The sequence below is a fragment of the Schistocerca serialis genome, chromosome 2 (genome assembly GCF_023864345.2).
Source record: "Schistocerca serialis cubense isolate TAMUIC-IGC-003099 chromosome 2, iqSchSeri2.2, whole genome shotgun sequence".
NCBI lineage: Eukaryota > Metazoa > Arthropoda > Insecta > Orthoptera > Acrididae > Schistocerca > Schistocerca serialis.
Window position 1 is genome coordinate 706,761,625 of NC_064639.1, and position 23,858 is coordinate 706,785,482.

The following is a 23,858-nucleotide window of genomic DNA, read 5'->3' on the forward strand; positions in this document are numbered from 1 at the left end:
TCTATATACTCCTTCCACCTTTCTGCCTTCCCTTCTTTGCTTAGAACTGGGTTGCCATCTGAGCTCTTGATATTCATACAAGTCGTTCTCTTCTCTCCAAAGGTCTCTTTAATTTTCCTGTAGGCAGTATCTATCTTACCCCTAGTGAGACAAGCCTCTACATCCTTACATTTGTCCTCTAGCCATCCCTGCTTAGCCATTTTGCACTTCCTGTCGATCTCATTTTTGAGACGTTTGTATTCCTTTTTGCCTGCTTCATTTACTGCATTTTTATATTTTCTCCTTTCATCAATTAAATTCAATATTTCTTCTGTTACCCAAGGATTTCTATTAGCCCTCGTCTTTTTACCTACTTGATCCTCTGCTGCCTTCACTACTTCATCTCTCAGAGCTACCCATTCTTCTTCTGCTGTATTTCTTTCCCCCATTCCTGTCAATTGTTCCCTTATGCTCTCCCTGAAACTCTCTACAACCTCTGGTTCTTTCAGTTTATCCAGGTCCCATCTCCTTAAATTCCCACCTTTTTGCAGTTTCTTCAGTTTCAATCTGCAGTTCATAACCAATAGATTGTGGTCAGAATCCACATCTGCCCCAGGAAATGTCTTACAATTTAAAACCTGGTTCCTAAATCTCTGTCTTACCATTATATAATCTATCTGATACCTTTTAGTATCTCCAGGATTCTTCCAGGTGTACAATCTTCTTTTATGATTCTTGAACCAAGTGTTAGCTATGATTAAGTTATGCTCTGAGCAAAATTCTACAAGGCGGCTTCCTCTCTCATTCCTTCCCCCCAATATTACTTATTACTATTACTTATAAGGTGTAATAAATATAGCAGTGGATAATATTGCTCATGGCTTGCGATGCACAGACTGTTACTTAACTGCAACAATACATTGTGCATACGGTTTCTCAAACCTCTTGGAATTCGCAACTACTAATAGAGACTTGTACAAAAGTATTTGCCAAGATGGTTGCCGAGTGATAAGAATGATAATACTGCTCATCAAAACAAGTTTTAATTGTGTTTTCGTTCTTTTCTGTCAGTTGCACTTTTTTTACAGTATAGTGTAAGTTGTTGGAATGTCTTTACATTCAGTTGTGATAGCTATCTGTTCCTGACCTGTTTACATACTGGACTCAACACTCTTACGCTTATATTGACCATCTCTTACTCTCATTGGTTTTTCCATCAAAGATGTCACATTACTCCCAAAAAAATTCCATACTTCCTATTTTTCTTTTGGACTTAATTTCTCAACTTCCCTTACCTTTTCTGCTATTAATTCGCCATATGACTCATTCAACACATCATCACAACAAAAACCCGCCTCTTTCTCATAGTAACCCTTTTGTCCAACTGTTCCAGTGTCCCCTCCCCAATTTAGTTACTGCTACTACTATTATTTATCATTACTATATCAGTTTCAGAACAAATTCCCCTTTTTGGGTCTGTAAATAATAGTTTCATGTCACTACAATTGAATCTAACTTTTGTTTTTACAATCCACTCCACTCCTCTTAAGCTTTCCTTCAGAGGACTTCTTACCATGCAGCCCTGCATAAAGGAAACATTTATTTTAAATGATGACATTGCTTGTCTATTCACCACCTTACTGTACTTCCCTGTGGCACCTTTGATTCTAACCAGAGTTATTGGAAATTCAATAAAATTTTCTCCATTTTTGTCCTAAACTTTAATTTTCCCAAGATTCCACTTCCAGTGTCAACCCGGCAATTGCCTTTCAAATCATCTGTTTGTACACAAACACACGGTCTCCCTTGGACATCACATTCACCTTTATCTTCCCCTTCAGCAAGGAAATAACTTTCGATTTCTCTGATTTCTAATTGTCTCTCCCATTCAAGTAGCTCGTTGTGATGGTTGTAAGGCCCCCAAAGGTACAATGGCATCTTTTAATTCATTATGTACTTTAGAATATACTCCTTACTCTGGATGTAATTTCCAGCAAACCTCTTTCGTAACACTTTGTATTTGGTTACTGTTTATTATATCATCATAATACTCCCATGTTACTTACAGTATTTTTTTCTCCCAAAAGTGTGTTTTTACATCATCACAAGTGGACACTACTTGACTATGTCTACAAGTATGAGCTGATATGATATACTTCCCAGACATTATACCCGTTCTTCACTACTATGAACAACTGTGTTCATAGTATTGTTTTTCACCACGTCTTCCTCCTTTAATTGTACATCAACCATCACTTCCAGTTCATCATAAAGCAAAGTGTCTTCCCATTCATTATCAGCAAGTTCAATATTGACACTGCTCTCCACCTCTATTATGTCATTATCCCCAGTGCAAATATTACTAATAATCTCAATATTCCTCTTATAATCATTACCTATCTGTATACCACGCCCCCCCCCCCCTTGCGATACACAATTTTCAGTCACTACACTATCAATATCGAAACAGTAACATGTTCACAAGCCCCCTCTTTATTTTCAGTTTCCGTTAATCTTACAATCCCATGTTCATCCAGGGTGTATACGTGGACAAGGAAAAAATTCCTGGATTTTCCCCAGTTAAAAATACACTTTCTCGCGGATGAAAATACACTTTTTCCGTGTAAAGTGACAGTATACTCTTCCTCGGCACTGTAAAAGTCTTCAATCCTTTGAATGTTAATGGTTTTATATACCGACGTAGAATTTCCCAGCACTTTAGAAAACGAAACTCAGGGGGCAAAAACACGTTTTTAAAGACCTTTGATGTGCAGCAACAGGTACGCTGCATATTTTCGAATTACGAAGGTATACATTTGAATTCCACCAAATAACCCATGTCACTTTCCGAAGCATTGAAATTGTGATTGCGATTCGCTTTTGTAAGCGTCATAGCTCATTCACGTGATCTCGCCAGCTGATGACAGCAATAGGACACGTGATTTAGTCAGCCAACAACAAGATCACTCTTAAGTAGCGCGAATACACAAATAAGGAAAGTTAATGGCTTAAATTAATATACATAGCATTCACATATAACATTGGTCACGAAGATTAATAAGTTGTAAGAGAAGCTAAGCTTCCACATATAATGTTGATCTTTTTTGCGCGTGTTGCACTCAAGATACATACACAAATGTGCCAGTAAAATTTTTAATAACGACGCAAATGTCTCATCTTCTGGGCTCGAAATACTTCTAAATGGTAGTCCTCAAAGAGTTGATTTTTAAATGAGAGCCAAACGCCTTGTGATTTAAGAAATTCATCGTACATTCTCGCACATAATTCATCTTGCGTAAAAGGAAATCTGCTTTGAATGTAATGCTTTTCAGACCACCATTCGCAATATTTTCCCACGACCTGTTAGAAATAGGTTCGTTTCAGCAGTTGCAAGAGTGCGCCAGATAACTGGCGTCACCGCGCTTGGGCACCTACGATGACGCTGGTTGGTTGGTTGGTTTTTGGGGGAAGAGACCAAACAGCGAGGTCATCGGTCTCATCGGATTAGGGAAGGAAGTCGGCCGTGCCCTTTCAGAGGAACCATCCCGGCATTTGCCTGGAGCGATTTAGGGAAATCACGGAAAACCTAAATCAGGATGGCCGGACGCGGGATTGAACCATCGTCCTCCCGAATGCAAGTCCAGCGTACTAACCACTGGATGACGCAGGAAGCCCATATGTTTGTACGTGTAAAACATTAAAAGATCTCACATTATGTCATAAAAGAAACAAGACATCAAAGGATACTTCAAGAGCGTCGGGAATTCGCGAACCATAATGAAGTGCATAATTCGGCTTAAAATGCACATCCGTATGTAAATTTTCTTGGAGTACCAGTACTCATGTTTGGTTCTTTATTATAGCATAATGCCATACGTGCACTTGAAATGCAGCGAACAGTTGAAACTAGCCGATAGTGCGAAATTAAACACTTCGTTTCAAATAAATTGACTGCCTCAATTGAAAGGATTAATGAAAGCCAAATCTCTTTAGCAAACCAGCAAAAATAACTTCATTGTTCTGTAAGGCGATTAATGCTTGACTGTCAAAAGGTGGAAATAAAATCTGAAACTATTAATATATTTTAGTCTGCCGTGATTATGCGAACGTATTTTAATTCACTTGATAGCTCCCGGCCACAAAAATCCGTTTTGTAATCATTTAACGTGAGAGCAATAAACGAAGAGGAAACAACAAAATCACTGAACGTAAACACAGGTCACGTGGAGACGACCCACCTCCCCACCACAACTCTATAATATTTCCGAACCGGGGCAATACTAGATAGTGGCGACCAGCCACACTTCCGAAACCAGAAGCGGGAGAAGGTACTACTCATACGCAACTCAACTGCGCATGCGCAAGAGCCCACCCCCAACTGCTCAAACGAATCTAATTTAAACAGTTGTTACGTCACACCCATCGGAGGCAATTTGTTGTCATAAAGCATTGCATATTGTTCCTAAAGCCTTTGACACACTTTACTGTTGGCAGAAGCTTGTATGAGTCTTTTTTGTTGTTGTTGTTGTTGTTGTTGTATACGGCGCATTTCCTAGGCAACTTAAGTTTTATTTTCGTTTCTTTCTCCCGTTCATGTTTTGTTGCTGCAGTATCATTCTGCAGTAGTGGGATACAATAATATCCTTTGTTAGAGTATTGATTCTTACCAGTCAAAGTCACAGAAATTTAGCTGAAAACTAAAACAATGAAAAATTATTGGAATTCTAAAATATTCCCGGGTTTCTCCCGGATGGAAAAATTCCCGGATCGTATACACCCTGTCATCATAATCATTGTTCTCTATCTTCTACAGACATAGCTCTACTACTTGCTTCATCAAAACATTTTCACAGAGCTCCATTTCCCTATTCTGATACCTTCTTCCTTAGCTTTGATTTCACTTAGCATATTTTCCCAAAATTAATTCTATTAACCTGGTATGTTCTCCTGCTGTTCCCACAGTGGAATATCATTTGTGGAGTGTTTCTTTCCCAACCATTAGCCTGATTTCAATGGATTTCTCACATCTCAGTTTCTATGTCCATTTCCTTTATTTTCCATCCTCCTCCAATGAAACTTTCTTATTTTTTTCCCATGACTTACCTCTACGTTCACCATCTCTATTTTCAACCATTCCAAAAGTTTTCCTTACTGTTATTGTTATCCTAATGTTCATTCCTGTAGGTTCCAGGCGAAGTACACAGTACTGATTTTGATAAGTACTTATCTCGTTTATTGCGAAGTTCTCGCTGCTGATCGTCACATATCATATTTTGCTTCTAAAATTCAATTTCTGTCCCCACAGTTTGGTTCCAGCATTTTGTTCCACATATTCAATTTACTTTTGTCGAGTTGCATTTTTGATTTTACTTTCTCATTTCCATATGTCCATTACACCTGAAACTTAAGATAACATTAGCACTTGGTCCAGTTTTACCTTGGATCCCAGTTCATTCCACCACATAATTATATTTCTACATAATTTGAATAACACTTAAATATCCCAAATACTTTTAGATGTAATTCCTTCTCTAAATAAAAATGTAATTATGTGAAGTTATTGCAGTCAGTAGCTCTATGAAATAAAAACAGCCTATGCGGATGGTGAACTCAGTAATATACAACATTAAACTTGAGAACTCTTCATTGTCCTGGAGGTCTCCTCAAGAGCTGGATCCACTTTTTTGGTTTAATCAGTGTGTAATATGAAATAACAGGTACACCTTAATACTTCTCATTGCAGATTTATTACATTCAGTGACATAGATGCTGTGTCACGAAGCTTCCAATCCATAGTGAGTTCCACCTCCAAAAAGTCCTCTCTTATATACATTTCATGACAACAGTAACATTGTTAGTACAAATTTTATGAGTCACAATTAAAAAAACTGTCACATCTTGTTAACTGAACGCACAGATGGAAATGGTACAATCACTACTGTGATTCGTATAGGCAGATAGCTTTTTTATCATATAAATTTACATCAATTATGCAACACAGACAACACTTTTTACAATTTTGTTAATTACACAATAAATAAGTTAGGTACAGAATTCCTATCATGTTTCTGATGTTCAATTAAACAGATGTTTTCATCAGTGTTAACAGAAGTTCTGGCATTTAAACAGAAATTAAGTTAGATGTTTGTTTATAGTTAGTGACAATGACTCAAAATTTCTCAAAATTTTCTATTGCGAAAATTAGTGAATATTGTTACATAGGTAGATCATACGAATTAACAGTAGCAATACACGAGATAAGCTAAGCTATGTCTGATGTATTTTGGCTGATAATTGAAAATCAGCTCCTTGAAACATTTTCACCATCTGGTAGTTACAACAGAATGTGACAGTTTGAGAAGTTCCTACCAATTTACCAAGTTCTGTAGGTTTAGTGTACTGCTGTTTCAAGATCATGTACATTACATATCATTTACAAGGTTGGAATTACTGGTGCGAACATAGTGTTTACATTATAATTAATCTGTTAATTAAAATCTGAACAATTACATGTCCTAAATGAAGGAAGAGTTGTGGTATCGATCGGTGCAGCAAACCTCAAACTGCTCTGTTATATATCAGATGGGTATCCTGCAGTTATATAACGGGTAGCACGTATCTTAAGCCCTCTTTCCACACTGTTCTTATAAACTATTGTTAATAATATTTTCATGGGGAGGATTGGTCTAAGAATACAGGAAAAACGTTTAAATCATGTCAATTTTTTGTTTTTGAAAAAGAAATTTTTTGTAACATTGCACATCTGTGAAATTGCTTGTCTGCAGCCATATTTACAAATACCTATTTAAAGCTGCACCACTTCAAATAACCAAAGCAACTCAGAATATTGAATTCTGACAGCAGATTAAATCTAGTTCGATCTCTGCTTTGCAAATATGCAAAGCAGTGCAATAAGGGTTAAAGTTACAGAGGTGATTTGGTCATAATTAGCATAGATAAACATTTTGAATAGGCAGCCATTGAAGTAACCAAACCAGATATCTATCAGGACACAATTCACCTACTTTTAATGTGGACAATTTCTTTCACACATTAACTGAAGTTCTAAAAACAGTCTCAACCCCCCAAATGTCACATAATATATGGAGACATGAATATTAACAACAGTGTTGAGGGCAAAATTAATGATAACATTCTAAACATTTTGCGTGGTACAAATGGTATCCACTGCTACGAGTGCATCGAAAAGTTCAACATCAGTTTTAGAACATTGTCTTACACATACTGACAGGGAAATGTGTAAAGTGTTTATATCAGATCTTTGTCTTTTGGATCATTACTGTTTGATAATAAAGCTAAAGACAGGCTTGGTAAAACCCACAAGGCTACAAAAGGTCTTTCTCGGAAGTAAAATACACAAATTTCCTAGGGCACTGGCAAATTACATCTGGGATCAAGTGTATATGGAAAACAATTAGATGTTAATTCTCTAACTTCTGCATGATGTTTACAAGAATTTTTGAGGAGACATATCGAAAAGTAGCTATTTCGACAGCAGCAGATAAGGTAAATAAATGGACAACTGCAGGTATTACAACATCCTCCCAGATACTAAAATTTCTAAATTCTTTACAATAGTACTACATTAATTTACAGTTCCTAACTTATTATCACAGATTATAAAATATACAGAAGGGTACTGCCTGTTTTAAAAACATCATTCAATGACATAAAATGCAGGAAAGTAGTACAGGATATTGCCAAAAAGAAAATAGGTGTGGGATGTTATAAAAGAAGAAACTGTGAAAGCCAAGTATAAAATCAAACATTGAAGCAATAATAGAAAGTCCTCAGGAATTATCAAATTTTGTAAATGATTATTTCTCTGGGACTGCAGAGAAGTTACAGCAAAAACTTCCCATAACTCACAGTGACTTAGAAAACAGTACAATGTTTCCCCACAACAGAGCAAGAAGTCAGGAAGACAATACAATTAATAAATAAGACTGAAGGCATAGATAAGGTTCCAATCTGTTCAGAAGGCATGCATAGATCGGATGCAAGTCTCATTAGCAAACATCATATACGAGTACTTCAGTTAAAGATTTTTCTGGAGTGCCTGAAGCGTCACCCTTGCTAAAGAAATGTAATTCAGAAAGTGTTTAAAACTACTGACCAATTACACTACTGCTTTTGCTGGCCATTACAAGTTCCACAAAAATGATAGGGAACGTGTTTCTCAGGGTAGTGTCTTGATCCAATTCTGTTGTTGATGTATCAGTGAACTTCTAGACAGCAAAAGACATGGATAAAAAGTTCTATTCTGATTAGGCAGTATGTAATAAGTTACCACTGAACATAAAAAAACAGTATTCATTTCAGCATAAAGAATGAAAACAACCCATATTAAGCATAGATGATAAATCTAGATATTGCTTAATAAACAAAGTTTTTAGGTGTGAACATTGCCAGCTAACATGGAATGAGCACACAAGATTCTGGCAAAATAAAAATAAAAAAATAAATAAATGTCATCAGCATGTTATGCTCTTAGAGTTCTAGCATCAGTGTTTAACAGCCAACGTCTTGTGGTAACGTACAGTGCCTACATGTGTGGGATTCTTTTCTGGAGAATGAAGACACAAAATACACAATTTTTAACTGTAGAAAAGAGCTGTAAGAATAACTGGTACAAGTTTCACACTCTCTATAAAGAGCATCCTAACTGTGCCAGTCGAGTACAACTATCAAACTGTGGTGGATATAAAGGAAAATAGTACCAAGTTTATCACTAATAGTTTTATACATAATCATGGAATAAGCATCAGTTTGGACTTTACAACAGTAATAATGTCTCGCCATGTCCTGAGTTCAACATCTCACTCATCTTGAGGGGATGCTGACTCAGCTTTTGAGGCAAACTGAGGAGTGTAGTTGAATGTGTGTGGGCATGGAGTCTGCTGGAGATGTACAAGGGACACCACAGCATCTTCACTGTGCAGCAGGTATCACTAAGTTTGGCAATTAATAACAGAATTGAGATTTATATTATGAATTGCCTGAAACAAATGTGTAAATCAAGAAACACTGTACAACAGGGACCAACTGAATGGGGCAGTACAGCAGACCTCAGATTCTGGAGAACAGAGTAGCTACTTCTGGTCATCCTGATTTTTGGATTTTCTTCCTGTATCATTTAGGCAGATGCCAGGATATCTCCTTAGTCAAGGCGATGACTAGTCACGTGTCCTATCCTCATAGAGCATGTTGTGTACTTGGTGTATTGTATATTTTGAGCTATTGATTTGTATTGTATTATGTCGACAATTTCTGTATCATTGTGATAAGATCCCTGGATGAAAAAAGGAACTACACTGTTTACTGATACAACTATTTTCATTTGGGTAACACTTAACTATTGCATAGAAATGTAGGTGCTATTACGCAAGTTTGATTTGCAAGAGGTTTTCAACAGATCTACAAAGTGTAAGTGGAAAACATGATTACCAAATCTAGGTTTAAAGGTTTCTTTATGGCATATTTTTTAATTTCGTACAAGAATCCCTCACAATGCCTTACAGCCTTTCACTGTTACGTTATCTGTAAGAACTCAAATGTCACCTAATTTTGTGATTCTGTATAAAGCATTCTGTGGAATAAATAGATACTTTTCTTGAAAGACTGGCTTAACAACAAATTGTTGCACAGGCCCTGAGGGAGAAAACAAAAAAAAAGTTTTTTCCTCATATCTGATGTGGTCTCCATATTCTATCTGAGATCCCCAGTCTAAATACCATAACACAGAGGTTTTTGCTGAAAAATTACAAGGACTTTCTGTCTAATCACTGCTAATTTATTTCTGTCTGTCTTTCAATGAAACTTTTCAAAACATTCAACTATGCACTTTCTAGCCTGATGAAACCATCAATTAATAGAAAAGAATTTTAAAATTAAATGTATATATTTATTGCTGCACTGGTAGATTAACTACAGAGAAAGAGAGCAAGATTTTTTTTTCCCAACTATCTGATGAGAAATTAATGCTGGTAGAAATCAACATCACAAACTACAGCAATTTTTGTCATCATCCATTAAGTTTACAATAATATTATGGAAATAGTTTGTTACATAACTTTTTTGTTGGAAAGTCACAAAATCAACTCTGCATTCCAACTACAGTGGCAACACAATACAAACATTTGCACCAACAATAAAAACTGCTTACGAGTATACTACTGGAAATACACACCTTATTTAATACAATCAACACACATTTTATGTCCATATTTTACAGCAACTCCTTTCAGCGTTTTGTACAAAATAAAATTTTAATGTCTATTTACATTTATGTACAGTCAATGTAAGGAATGAATTTAACTGAAACCAAGCGGATGTTACAAAAGAATAGTATGTGTATACTAAAACTGATCTTACATATGTAAATCTGAAAGAATATAGAAGTAAGTCACAGATAAGATAAGCTCCCAGAAAGAAAGTCTATATTCTCAGTTCTGTAAAAGCATAAAAACATCTGTTCCACAACTATTTTACGAACAATATTTATCCTTCTCACTATTAGTCATCAATTACCACAATATCACTGTCATCCTGACTAAGTACATCACATGCTTCTATTGAGTCTATTGAGTTTTGTTCCAAACTGTCATTTTCCTCTTCAGTCATTTCTGTCTTTACATCACAATCATCAACATCATCAGAACTGTCATCAACATCACCATGATGAGAAACATGTGAACCAATTCTTTCAACTAATGAGCTACTGTCCATACCCAGCTCTTGCAGAAGAGATTTTCTGTTTTCTTCCAACATAATGAAATCCTCTTTTGCCTCTTCAATCTTTTCAGTTAGCACTTGATTTTCCACGTTTTTATTATGAAGTTCCTTTGTTAGTGCTGCCAACTGCTTCCTTAAAGTATCAACCAAATCTCCTCCATCTGTGTTCTGCACTTCAAGTTGTGATTTTAATAGGTCTATTTCTTGTTTGAATGATTTTTTTGTTTCTTTCAGTTGTGCATGCAAGAGTTTCACTTCATCTTGTGCATTCTTCAATTTCTTTTCATAAAAATCTCTTAACTGTTGTATGCGAAAGTTCCCCATGTCTACTTCATCCTCAGTAGCAGACTTCACTTGTTTCTGCCAGAAATCTTCAGTTCTCTGCAGTAACAAAGAAAATTCTGCTGTAAGTTCTTCACGCACATGGGCATCAATCTCCCTGGCTCGCTGCTTTTCAGACTCCAACTGCCTTGCAAGTTCTCTGCTACTTTCACATTCCCTTTCTAGCTGCTGCTGCAACTTCTTGATAATCGGTAAATGGTTGCAGTCATTTACCTGAGTCACAAAAGATGCAGTAAGTGTGTCATTGCACTTCATCAGGCTAGCTTTACTATTCAGCATACTCGTGGAATTCAAACATGAAGTATTTTGTGGTTCAACTAAAATTTGCCTTGCAAGTGCAGAAAATTTTAAAACATTAACTGTTTCAAGATACATCACTGGATCAAAAGTAATGTTTACTATCATTGCAATGCCTTGATTTCCAGTCAATGCATACTGGAATACCTGCGTCAGTTTTGAATCTCTGAATGGCACCCTCATTTTTCGTTGTGACCTCTGATTATCCCTAATAATCGACAGACATCTACCTAACACGTACAGAGACGTGTTTATATTTTGAGATTCTCTTAACCGATTTCCTACATTAAGAGTTTTTTTCACTCTTTCTGTACCTGCTAAATCGACACAAGAAAAAACACTTACTTTCACTGGTTGAGGGTTCTCTGAATTCAATACACGCACCATTTTTATAGAAAACACACAGTGAGATCTGCTAGAATCTGTATTTAATGCTGTGGCAGCTTTCTGTAAATTATTTTTCCCAGTTAAATATATCCGGTAAGCTTCATCTGGTGATGACACATAAACTTGGTGAATGTCTTTAATATACGCCAAACCATTCACATAACCTAAAGAAAGTGGCTTCCTTTTTACATCACAGCCACTTGAAATGTCCAATAGGTCATATATTACTTCATTATGTATCTCATAGAAGGATACCCACAAGCTGAATGTTACACTCTTCTCATCTTCTAGGTTCAGAATAACCTCGTCCAAATGTGATTTCATAGCCTGAAATGATGGGGAACTGAAGTCTACATTTGTTTTTAAATTGCTAACAACAGATGACTCCAGGGGATACAAATTATTCAGTGGCACTGTACATCCAAGCAAATGATCCCTAACACTGAGTTCCTCTTGTTGCTTTGCTTCATCCAGGCGAATCACATTTTCCAGTCTGTATGGCTTATACTGGCAGTCAGTACACAGTCTTCCTTTAAGAGCACTAAATATCATGTTTATTGATTGTGGTATGATTCCAGGATTCTCAGTTGTCCCCTGTATAGTATAGGTTTTTCCAGCATTAGTTGCCCCATATGCAAACAGTAGACAGTTCTCTCCTCTTAAGAAACATTTTAATGGTTGTAAACATGTTTCTCTGAACAACTGCTTTTGAGTTGATTTAGGACCAAAAATTTTTGAAAATTTGTATTGGTGTTTAACAGTATTACCCACTGACTTAAGGCTACAATTTACAACAGATTCAGAGGAAACATCTGCTGTTAATGTCATTTCATCAGTAACAGTGAATTTTGATGCATCACTGCAGTTTCCACTTGGTTTTATTCTCAGATACACTTTTGGAAAACTTTCCTTCTCAGATTCCTCCAAAAGAGGAAGTATGTTCTTTGGATTCACCCGGCATATGGGCCTACCCATCAGTCTTGACTCCAGATATGATGCCTGAAAAAATATTAATACCCATTCAACTTCACTTCCGTATCTAAAAGGCATATTAACTGATTACTACAGTCTTAGAAATATACACAATAATCACACAAAAAAACACGACACTACCACTTAAGGAGTAGCAACCAGTACAAATTAATTTATCTGACATGTACATAAATATCCACAAAAGATTATTATGGACTTAGCAACAGCCAAGTGTGAATTTAACAGATTTACGGAATTCAACACAATTGTCATATTTGCAGTTCTGTTAAATTTTGTCCTCTTAATGTATTACACAGTTTAAAGGGGAAAATATGATTCAGTTCTTCCGCATGCAGCCTAAAACCACAGCCTCATTTCAAAATGGAATTTATGTTTTGTCTTTCCGTTGAAATCTAGTGATTAGTACTATAATATCATTTTTGTTTGTAATTAAAAAAATGTAAAAACATGATGAATATCAAATGCTATTGAATAACTTGTATGTAATTACGATTGAAATTTTCCATTATATGTGGTACTTTGATGTTTAATTCCATTCTCTCTCTTTTTTCCTGTGTTTTTTTCATCACTCTCCAAAAACTGAAAGCTTAATGTGCAACTGTCTATTTGCTGTAGCAAACTATCTTTTTCATATTTGTTAAAACAATGAGAAGTCTTACATTATATTATATAACTTATTTTGAAACAGATTCTGGACTACTTGTATTCAAACGTTTTGGAAGTGCACCTTTGTGATACATAGTAAATTGGTTTGCACTGGATGGACTCATTTTAACTACTGTCCATGATCCCTGTTAAAGCAAACCATGGACAGAAGCCTAAATTTTGTTCCAATAAGAGTACTAACCTGCCAGCATTAACTGGCATCTATTAGCAAGAAATTGTAGAAATCACCTATAGAGGTGTGTTAGTTATTTGCAATATTCTGATTTATTGGACAAACAAATCAGATATTATGTTAGCTGACAAGCAACACAACATTTTAGGCTCAAAAGAACTCCAACATGAATAAGTTGTTAACTATCTTAAAATAACATGCACTCAAAACTGTACTGAACAAATATTTGCCAACATTGTAGTGCACACATTACCTGTGTTACAACTACAGAGCACGAGTGCACAAAGGTAGGTAGGTAGGTTTGTTTGTTTGTTTGTTTGGATATAAAGGGAACAAACTACCAGGTCATCGATCCCTTTTCCTGACGCAAGCAAGGCTCAAGGTACAAAAACACCCAACGTACGTTTGGGAAGGTAAAAGGGGGAAAAGGAATGGGAAACCACACCTAAAAAGGAAACTAATGGGACACACAAAAATCAGGGAAAACATACACCACAAAGAAAAGTAAAAGGTAATAAAACCATGGAGCAGATGGTCTCGGCTGGCTGATCACAATAATAAAAGAGGATGAGCCAGCCACTCTGCAATACATTAAAATGTCCATCCCAAAAAGACAAGGAGAGATGAACATATGTAGGGAAAAGATGACCACCAAGACAAACAAATGCAAAGAAAGTGTGACAGAGTTAAAATGGAGGGAGGGTGGCTGCCTCAGAGAGAAGGCTAAATGCCCACACTTAGATGGTACAATAAGAAAACCCCTCATGAATAAAACGTAAAACTAAATCTGCTGTTGAAGCATTGTCGCCCAACAACGAAGGTAGGGTGCTGGAAAGGCTAAAAAGTCTGTCGCAGAGGGGCTAAAAGTAGGCAGTCCAGCATGAGATGCACAACCGTAATTCGTAAGCCACAGCGGCACTGAGGTGGGTCCTTGCGACCGAGGAGGTAACCATGCGTCAGCCATGTATGACCAATGCAGAGCTGACAGAACCACAGAGTCCCTGCGAGAGGTGCGCACGGAGGTCTTCCACACATTCATAGTTTCCTTAATGGCACGCAGCTTGTTGTGCATATTGAGGTTATGCCATTCCGTCTCCCAAAGCTACAAAACCTCATGGCATAATACTGAATGCAGATCAGTTTCAGAGAAGCCGATCTCTTAAGCAGTTTCCGAGTAGCCTGTTTGGCCAGCCTGTCGGCAAGTTCGTTGCCTGGGATTCCGATGTGACTTGGGGTCTATACAAACACCACTGAACGACTGGACAGTTCCACGGCATAGATGGACTCCTGGATGGTCACTACCAAAATATGACAAGGGTAGTACTGGTCGATAGCTTATAGTCTGCTCAAGGAGACAGTACACAGGAGAAATGTCTTGTCTGGGCATGAGCAGATGTGCTCAAGAGCATGAGATACGGCTGCCAGCTCTGCAGTGAAAACACTGCAGCCATCTGGTGAGGAGTGCTGTCCTATATGTACTCCATTAACATAGGCAAAGCCAACGTGACCATCAGCCATTGGTGTAAACCACTTCATGGCCCCAGTACATGTCGAGAATCGAGAGGAAGTGACAGCGGAGAATCAGAGTTACACGAGTCCTTAGAGTCATGTGAAAGGTCCAGGCGGCCGCGGCCTAGATGTACACCATGGGGGTGTTCGTGAATGAACCTCAAGTGTAGGTGGTACAGGCAACGACTCCAATTTGGAGAGAAGGGAACGCACACAAACTGCAATTGTAAGCCCCGACCTGCGCCACTGATTAGGGAGATGAACCGCAGTGGGTGGGAAAAGGATACGGCAATTTGGATGCGCAGGAGAACTACAAACGTGTGCAACGTAACTGGAGAGCAACTGCACACACCTAAGGCCGTGTCCTACATGAGCAACAAAAGTGACAGACAGCTTCAGGCGACAAAACACAGCTGCAGGTATAGTTACTTAAGTGTCCTACATGGGCGACGTCTGTGTCACTTTCTGTCTCCCGCTGCAACTGGCGACGTTTGAATTTTGTCGCTGCAGCACGCACGACAGAGAGCGACAGCCAAACGTCTTCTTGGCAAAGCAGTGAAGCGGACGCGACGACAGCTATAAATTACTTAACATCCAATTTTAAGAAAACTATTTGGCGAAAAAAAATTGATTCTTCCACATCTTATAGCTTGATATCTTTAAACAATAAAGGTCTGAATTTATTTTCGTTATTCATCATAGTTACTGTGCTGCACAAAATTGGGTACATGGCTGCACAAAATTTTTAAGAATTTGCAGAGGTAAAAATCACACTGCATAGACTTTCCGTATAGTTCATTTAAGGCCATACATTATTGCGTATGAAATATAACCAATATATCTAAATTGTCTTTAAAGTTGAGATAGGAATGATATTCTCTTTTCATTCTTGAGATATTGGTTGTTATACCTGCGGACAGATTGCTTGCGGCACGTCCAAACCTTTCCTGCGCTTTGGGAATCAAGTGGTCATAAAAATCGTCTTATCTCATAAACGGTTCAAGATATCGAAACAATGAAAATGACAGCTCGCAGCAAGGACTATTTTGTCATATGAGTAACACTCAACACATTTTGTAAACGCATGATCAGAGCGAAAACAAGACTCCCTATAAATTACACCATGAAGTTTTGTCCAAATTTTCATAGCCAAACAAAGGGAGAGAAACAGGTAAACAGGGCTATCAAAGTGACCGCTAGTTTAGCATGAAAATATTGAATTGCTTGTAAGTAAACAGGGTAATGAATGAAAACTTAATAAGCTGAGGAAAAATTGAAATATTTGACAAAAACTGCTGCCAAGCTATGTAAATGAAGTGTCAAAAATTTCATCTGTTCAGACCTAGCTATTTTGCACATTGGTGCAGTATTTAAATGTCAAAAAGTTCCCTTCGAATCAAGTACATTAGGAAAGCGAACGAGGAGTCAGTAAGATCATGCTTTCTGAATAAACCTCTAAATTAAAAATGAAAGAAATCGGTCAAATATTTAATGAAATGATTTGTGTAAAAGAAATAAGTAGATCAGAGAAACGTTCTACATGCTTTTGAATTATGCTCGAAATCATGAGCAGAAAATGAGGTGCACCAAACATTTCCCTAATAATTTTTTTTTTCATACTTTTAGACAAATCAGTACACAAAACGTTTGACTTTCTTTTCAAAATTTTTGTATGTTTTACTTTTACAGACTACTTAGATTAATTGAAATGCTTGGCCTTAACATTGACTGCTGGTGAATTACGTTCGCAACATCAAATATCTGTAAAATTTCATGGTTCATTGTAATTTATTAGAAATTAAATGTGTGTGTGATGTACTGGGATAGGTATGAAGATCTATATCTTTGGCAAGGACTTAAAAATATTTAACATAAAACTTAGTACACAGAACTGTAACTCAGTCAGTAAAAATATAAGAATGGCCCAGAATCGAAGCCAGGACACTTTCGTAACACATAATCACAACCTGTAATGCTCCCCCTACACCACAGCTAATTATTGTTTATTGTTATCCATCTGTGTACTTATGTTTGCATGTAGCGTAGTCAGTCACATAGTAATCATTCCTCCACATTTATTAGCTGGTAAAATAACATTCATATTTAATTTATTGATGAGATAGTCAAATGCTCTTCTGTTCATTCAGGTGTATTCGAAGAATTTGTCTGGTGATCTTCATAGTTGATTTATGAAATTCTCCATGGAGATTCCTCCCTTTGTAAATTTCACACACAGCATTCCTTTTCACTTCATTTTCTTAAAAGTAAACCTAATTCTGTAACCTTATTCTCCAGCTACAGTATTCAACACGTTAGGGACACCATTTTACAGAAAAAGCTGATTGGCTCTAAGCAGCCATCTTGTAGCGCGACGTGGTCGATAGTACAAAGGACACCCAATCTTTTTGCCCGATGCTGCTGCTTGTCACTGGAGTGTCACATATCCAGAAGTCTCTCGCTGTCGTTCGCTTCCTTCGCTCACGTAGGACACGGCCTAATCTGTAATGTAGGGACTCCGGCCACCACCAGGACGCTGGTCACCAGACACTTACTACAAGCTCCCGTCACAAGGCAAATGCCACATAGTGCACTCGGTTGAGTAAACGCAACGGTGAGTGCACCGCCGAACCATAAACCACACTCACATAGTTAAGGCGGGATTGAACAAGGGCTCTGTAGAGCTGCAGCAGCGTAGAGCGATTTGCACCCCAGTTGGTGTTGCTCAGGCAGCGGAGGGCATCGAGTTGTTGCCAGCACTTTCTCCTTAAGCTGACGGAGGTGACGAAGTCAAGTCAATCAGGTGTTGAAAACCAGTCCTAAGAAATGATTTGTCTCCACTACAGTGAGTGGATCATCATTAAGGTAAAGTTCTGGTTCCGGATGAATGGTACGGTGCCGACAGAAGTGCATAACACACGACTTTGTGGCCGAAAAATGGAAACCATGGGCTAGAGCCCATGACTGCGCCTCATGGATGGATCCCTGTAGGTGCCACTCAGCAACACCAGTACTAGTGGAGCAGTATGAAATGCAGAAGTCGTCTGCATACAGAGAAGGTGAGGGACAACCCTACAGCTGCTGGTAGACCATTAATGGCCACTAAAAACAGAAATACACTTAACACTGAGCCCTGCAGGACCCCATTATCCTGAATGGGAACTGTGGGAGGGAACTGTGGGAGGCACCAACTTCGACATGGAAAGTATGAAGGGACAGGGAACTGTGGATAAAACTCTAAAGCGGGCCTCGGAGACCCCACTCGTATAATGTGGCAAGGATATGATGTCACCAGGTCGTGTCATACGCTTTTCGTAAAAAAAAAATTTAAAAAAAAACAGACAGCAACCAAGCGTTGGCACCTGGAAAAGGCTGTTCAGATGGCAGACTGGAGGGACACATGATTATTGATGGTAGAGCGACCCTGGCGGAAGCCGCCCTGACTTGGAGCCAGTAGGCCAAGTGACTCCAGGACCCAACCCTACCGTCGACACACCATACATTCCAGCAGCTTACAAAGGATGTTGGTGAGGCTGATAGGCCAATAGCTATCCACATCAAGCTGGTTTTTACCAGTTTTAAGCAGCAGAATGATGGTGCTCTCCTGCCATTGTGATGGAAAGATGCCATCGCACCAGATCCAGTTGAAGATGATGAAGAGATGTTGCTTGTAGTCAGATGAGAAATGTTTAATCACCTGATCATGGATCCGATCTGGCCCAGCAGCTGTGTCGGGCCAATGTCCAAGGACACTGAGGAGCTCCCACTCCATAAATGGGGCGTTATAAGGTTCACTGTGGTGTGTAGCGAATGAGAGGACTTTCCATCTGCCGTTTGAGAGTGCGAAAGGTGGAGGGGGGTAAGTTCTCTGATGCATAGGCTCGAGCATAGTACTCAGCAACTGCGTTTGTGTCTTTTGATAAGCTGGTGAGCGACCGCACGGAGCCTCTCAAAGGCTATGAGGTGCTCCAGGCAAGGGTGCAGCTAATGCCACTGTAGAGTTCACCAACACTCCTTAATTGGCATCAGCGACTTCCGGTGACCACTAAGGGACCATCTTTCGTGTTTTCCACCGCAATTGTTGTTGTCACCTGTTCAACCATCTCATCGATGTTACCGTATGGAGGAGAGTCAATGGTGACCACAAAGGTGAAAGTTTCCTAGTCTGCCTTGTTTAAAGGCCATCTGGACAGGCGTCCGTGGGCCTGACGGCGGGACAGTGACAGCAAGATGGGTAAGTGGTCACTACCACACTAGTCGTCATGTGCTCTCCAGTGGATAGATGGGAGAAGTCCTGGGCTGCAAATGGATAAATCAATAGCTGAGTAACTACCACGAGCCACACTGAAATGTGTGGCGGCTCCAGTATTTATGAGGCAGAGGTCAAATTGAGACAGGAAAGTTTCGACATCTCTGCCTCTGCCAGTGAGCATGATGCCACCCCAAATGGGGTTATGGGCGTTAAAAATCTACCAAAAGTAGGAAAGATTTAGGGAGTTGATCAATCAGTGCAGTTAATACATTCAGGGGTACTGCACCATCTGGAGGAAGATATATGTTGCAGACTATTTCCTGCGTCATCTTTATTCTTGCAGCCACAGCTTCAAGAGGTGTTTCATGGGGCACAGTTCCACTACAGACTGAGTGTAGGACATAAACGCAAACTCCACCTGACACACTATTATATTCGCTACGGTTCCTGTAATATCCCTTATAGCCATGGAGGCCAGAGGTCCGCATTGCCGAGAACCAGGTTTCCTGGAGGGAAATGCAGAAAGCAGGTGTAAAGCTTAACAGTTGCAGTAGCTCAGCCAGGTGATGGAAAAAACTGCAGCAGTTCCACTGGAGGATGACGTTATCGTGAAGCTGGAAAGGAATGAAGAACGCAAGGATGCAGGTTATGCCTCAGGGTCACCTGCTACCACCGATGAGTGTTTGTATCCATTTCTATTGTGGACGAGGCATCAGTGAGATCCAGGTCCTCACAAGACACTTAAATCTCCACCTCATCCTCAGGTGCAGAATTGGGACGGAGTGGTGGTGTTGGGGCCACCGGAGGGTCCTTTTTCTTAGCAGACTTCTTTGTTTGCTTGCCCTCTTGCTTCTCTTTAGGGGCTTGCTGGGAGGGCTTCTCCGTAGTAGTTTCAGGCACAGAGGAAGACAGTGAAGATCTTCATCCAACAGCTTTTGGCTCCTTTACCCACTGGCAAGTGTCCACTGTGGCATTAGTGGAGACCTTGGAAGAGAGGGTCTCAAGGGACCACTTCCACATGAGAGGAGCTGGAGGAGGCTCTTGCTTCTCCAGCTGGGGGTAGGGGACCGATGTCCCCTGCATTTGGGGGGGCCTTGCTACCGACATAGGTACTTTGGGAGCAACAGAAGGAGATTTTTCCCCTACCACCAAGGGGGCGGATGTATTCTGGAGGCCCGGAGGAGCCACTGTTCGTGGCACAGAGTGTGGTACGACTGGTACTTGTGATGGTGATGGTAATGTAGCTGCAGCATATGTGGATGTCAACCAAACGGGTTGTAATCGTTTAAAGTTACATTTAGCCTGTGTGTAAGTCAACCAGTCTTGCAATCCATGATTTTCCACTCCTTTTGGAGTACTGTGCAGTATGGAGAGCAGGGGGAGTGCTGCTCTCCACAGTTGACACAAATGGGAGGAGGCACATATGGAGTATCTGGATACAGTGGACGTCCACAGTCTTGACACATGCGGTGCTGGAAGTGCAGCGGGAAGACATGTACCCAAATTTCCAGCACAAAGCTCCACGTAGAGGGAGGGACGTATGGTTTAACATCACAGCGGTAAACTATCAATCACCCTCAAAGGCCAAGATGAGTGCACAGGTAGCAACCCTGTTATCTCTGGGTCCCCTGTAAATGGGCCAGATGAAATGAACACCCCGCTCTTCTAGACTGATGCGGAGCTCATCATGCAACTGCAAGAGGAGGTAATGATGGAAAATAATCCCCTGGACCATGTTGGGGCTTTTATGGGGAGCGACGGTAACAGAAATATCACCCAGCTGGTCACAAGCAATTAATGCCCAGGATTGGGCTGGGGATGCTGTCTGAATCAAGGCGGCAGCACTTCTTACCTTAGACAGCGCTGTCACTTCCCCAAACTTAACCTCAAGGTGTTCAACAAAAAACTGAGGCTTCATAGGAAGAAAGGAATCCCCGTCCATTCTGCGACAGACTAAATACCGAAGCGAATATGGCTCTCTTCTTTCTGTGGATCTATGTTACTCCCAGGGTGTAGCAAGGGACGGAAATGATTAAGGTCATATCTGTCGTACCGTCACCAGCAAGAGATGAATTAGTCCGCTTCATTATGGGTCATTCGGTCTGATGCCACCCACTCCGGTCAGGGGTTCTCCCCACAGGTGCCACCCAGCCACAGCATAGACCACCTGGCATAATGGCCATTGCAGGGAGTCCTGATCCCCCAGGGTGACAGATATTTACACCTTGGCATACATTGGGAGCTCAGGCATCAACAGTGCAATCCCTTTGTTCTCAGGGGGCTACCACCAAATGGGTACACGACGGCACCACCACAATGGACTAGCTACCATGCTGGATATTGTGCTTAGAATAATCCAGTATTGTCATGGGGGCGAAAGAGGACAGGAGACAATGGAAGAGGATGACATACCCAGGAAAGTGTCCGCACCCAAATAGTTGAATTGCACATGGAGATGCAAAGCCATGAGAAGAGGTTCATGAGATCGAATCTAAGGGCGCTATGGATAACTTCCCCATATGGTCTGCACTTCTGTAGAATTTGGGAAGTGGCAGGTCAAACCATAAAATGGGACCTGAACTTAAAGGGCTGAAAAGTGACAGACTCCTTTTAGTCACCTCTTAGGATAGGCAGGGATACCTCGGGCCTCTTCTAACCCCCGGACCCAAAGGGGGGAGTGCACAAAGGTTTATGACTTTTTGCCAGTTATGTAATAGTTTAAATAGCAAAAGAATGCCCTCTGTATTTTTTGCAGCCCTAATATTAATGGTTCCTTAAATAAGAAATATTTCTAATATATCTGTACATCCTAATGAACAATTTGGTAAATGTTAGTGATTGTGTGTAATACCAGTATGTACGCAAACAATTTGATTATTTTCCACAATGAAAATAAGCTCTAGTGTGGTTTTACAGGACTAGCCAGTTTTAGGTAGATAGATACTGTAACAAAACATCTTCAGTTCACGGGTTTCTTTGCCTTTATCTGCTGTGCAAACAGCAATATTTGCTTTGATGAGTTTAACAACTTTAGTAGCAGATATAAGGAATGTAAATTTAACAGTAGAGATCATAAGTACATAGTTAATTAAAAACACTCGGCCATAGCAAATGCACAAGACTGATGGTTATATAATAATAACAGTGATTTCAGATTAATTGTTGGCACTATGGTACATGATCAGGATACTAGAGAATGACTAAATGGCATGTTGTTTGTTCTACACTTGAGAGGAAGCATGGGTCCCAACAGTGGTTATATATCTTTCACAACTTTCCTTTTTGCATTTTTTTTTATCATCAGTTTGCCTGACCAATTTTGGAGCCTTCTGAAGGTGATAAACACATCCTTTGACAGATGTCACTTACGTTGCTAAACTACTCCTCTGTGATTGAAACTGCTGCAACTATTTGATGGTTCCACCATGGTACAGGTTTCTGGTAATGGGGCCCAGAGGAGAGATGGACTACTGCTTCTGCAGCGTATAGTATTGCAGCAGAGTGGTATCTAAGGGCATGGACAGTTCAGATTTTAAATAAATGGTTAAACTATGTCAATCGGCATTCTTGAAGTTCCAGCTTGCACAGTTTTATGATGGGTGTTGGTATAGCAATGAAAAAGTTGCTAGAAAGCGATCACTGCCACAAAAATCATCAAGTGCTTACCAGTAAATGGGCAGTAAAAAAGCTAAGGCTACAGACTGATACATCAACAGATGAGATGGTACCAAATTCTGGACTAAAATGAAAATACCTGTTGTAGCACATTGTGAAATTTTGCAACTGCCTCAAAAATGCTTAGTGGGATTGAAATTCCTCAAGTGAATTGAGGTGGAGGCAGTTGCACAATCAAATCAGTGCTCAGTTGCTATCTTGCCTTCCCATGAGTAGATGGATAAATGTTACAGAGCATACACTGTGTGTGTGTGTGTGTGTGTGTGTGTGTGTGTGTGTGTGTGTGTGTGTGTGTGTGTGTGCGCGCGCATACACGGAGCTGCTTTCCGTGAAATATAGTCACATTGTAAACACACTTTAGTCCAAACCCAAAATCAGGGCTATCAGTGAAATATAACACCTAGCACTGAAAGGATGTTCATTACGAAAATCGATGTACAGCCAGAACAAAAGTGAATGTTTGGACAGAGTGTGCACCTATTTATACAAACACTGACTATTTCCGAAATACACAAACATATAACGTATAATTGCTGGTGGTTGGGTTTGAAATGGAGACCCCACATCACACCTGCCAGTGTTGTTAACCATTATGCCACACCGCATCCACCACTCGTGGGAATATTTATAGCAATTTGTTCTCTAAAACTGATCTCTCATATCAATGTATAAAAATCCTCTGATGCTCTCCCAGAGTGATCTGTTTCTGTCTGAGAATGTAACTGGCCTGCTAGGAATAAAGTTTCTTGTAGTGCCATACTAACTGTTGGCTGGAATGGTATTATGTGTATGTTCAGTGAGGTGGTGGAAGTAGTTGTTTTAGTTCTTTTAGAT

At 39.5% G+C, this 23,858-nt stretch overlaps 1 protein-coding gene across 2 annotated transcripts in view; it reads right to left on the reverse strand.

Annotated features, from left to right (window-relative positions):
• Positions 1-5,707: 5,707 nt before the first annotated feature.
• Positions 5,708-23,858, reverse strand: part of LOC126457867 (kinesin-like protein KIF20B) — a 33,114-nt gene continuing 14,963 nt past the window's right edge. For both annotated transcript variants that reach the window (XM_050094522.1, XM_050094523.1), the window contains one exon: positions 5,708-12,759. In XM_050094522.1, the coding sequence (XP_049950479.1) occupies positions 10,516-12,759 (2,244 nt within the window). In that variant the 3' untranslated portion in view covers positions 5,708-10,515. The remainder of the gene's footprint in view (positions 12,760-23,858) is intronic.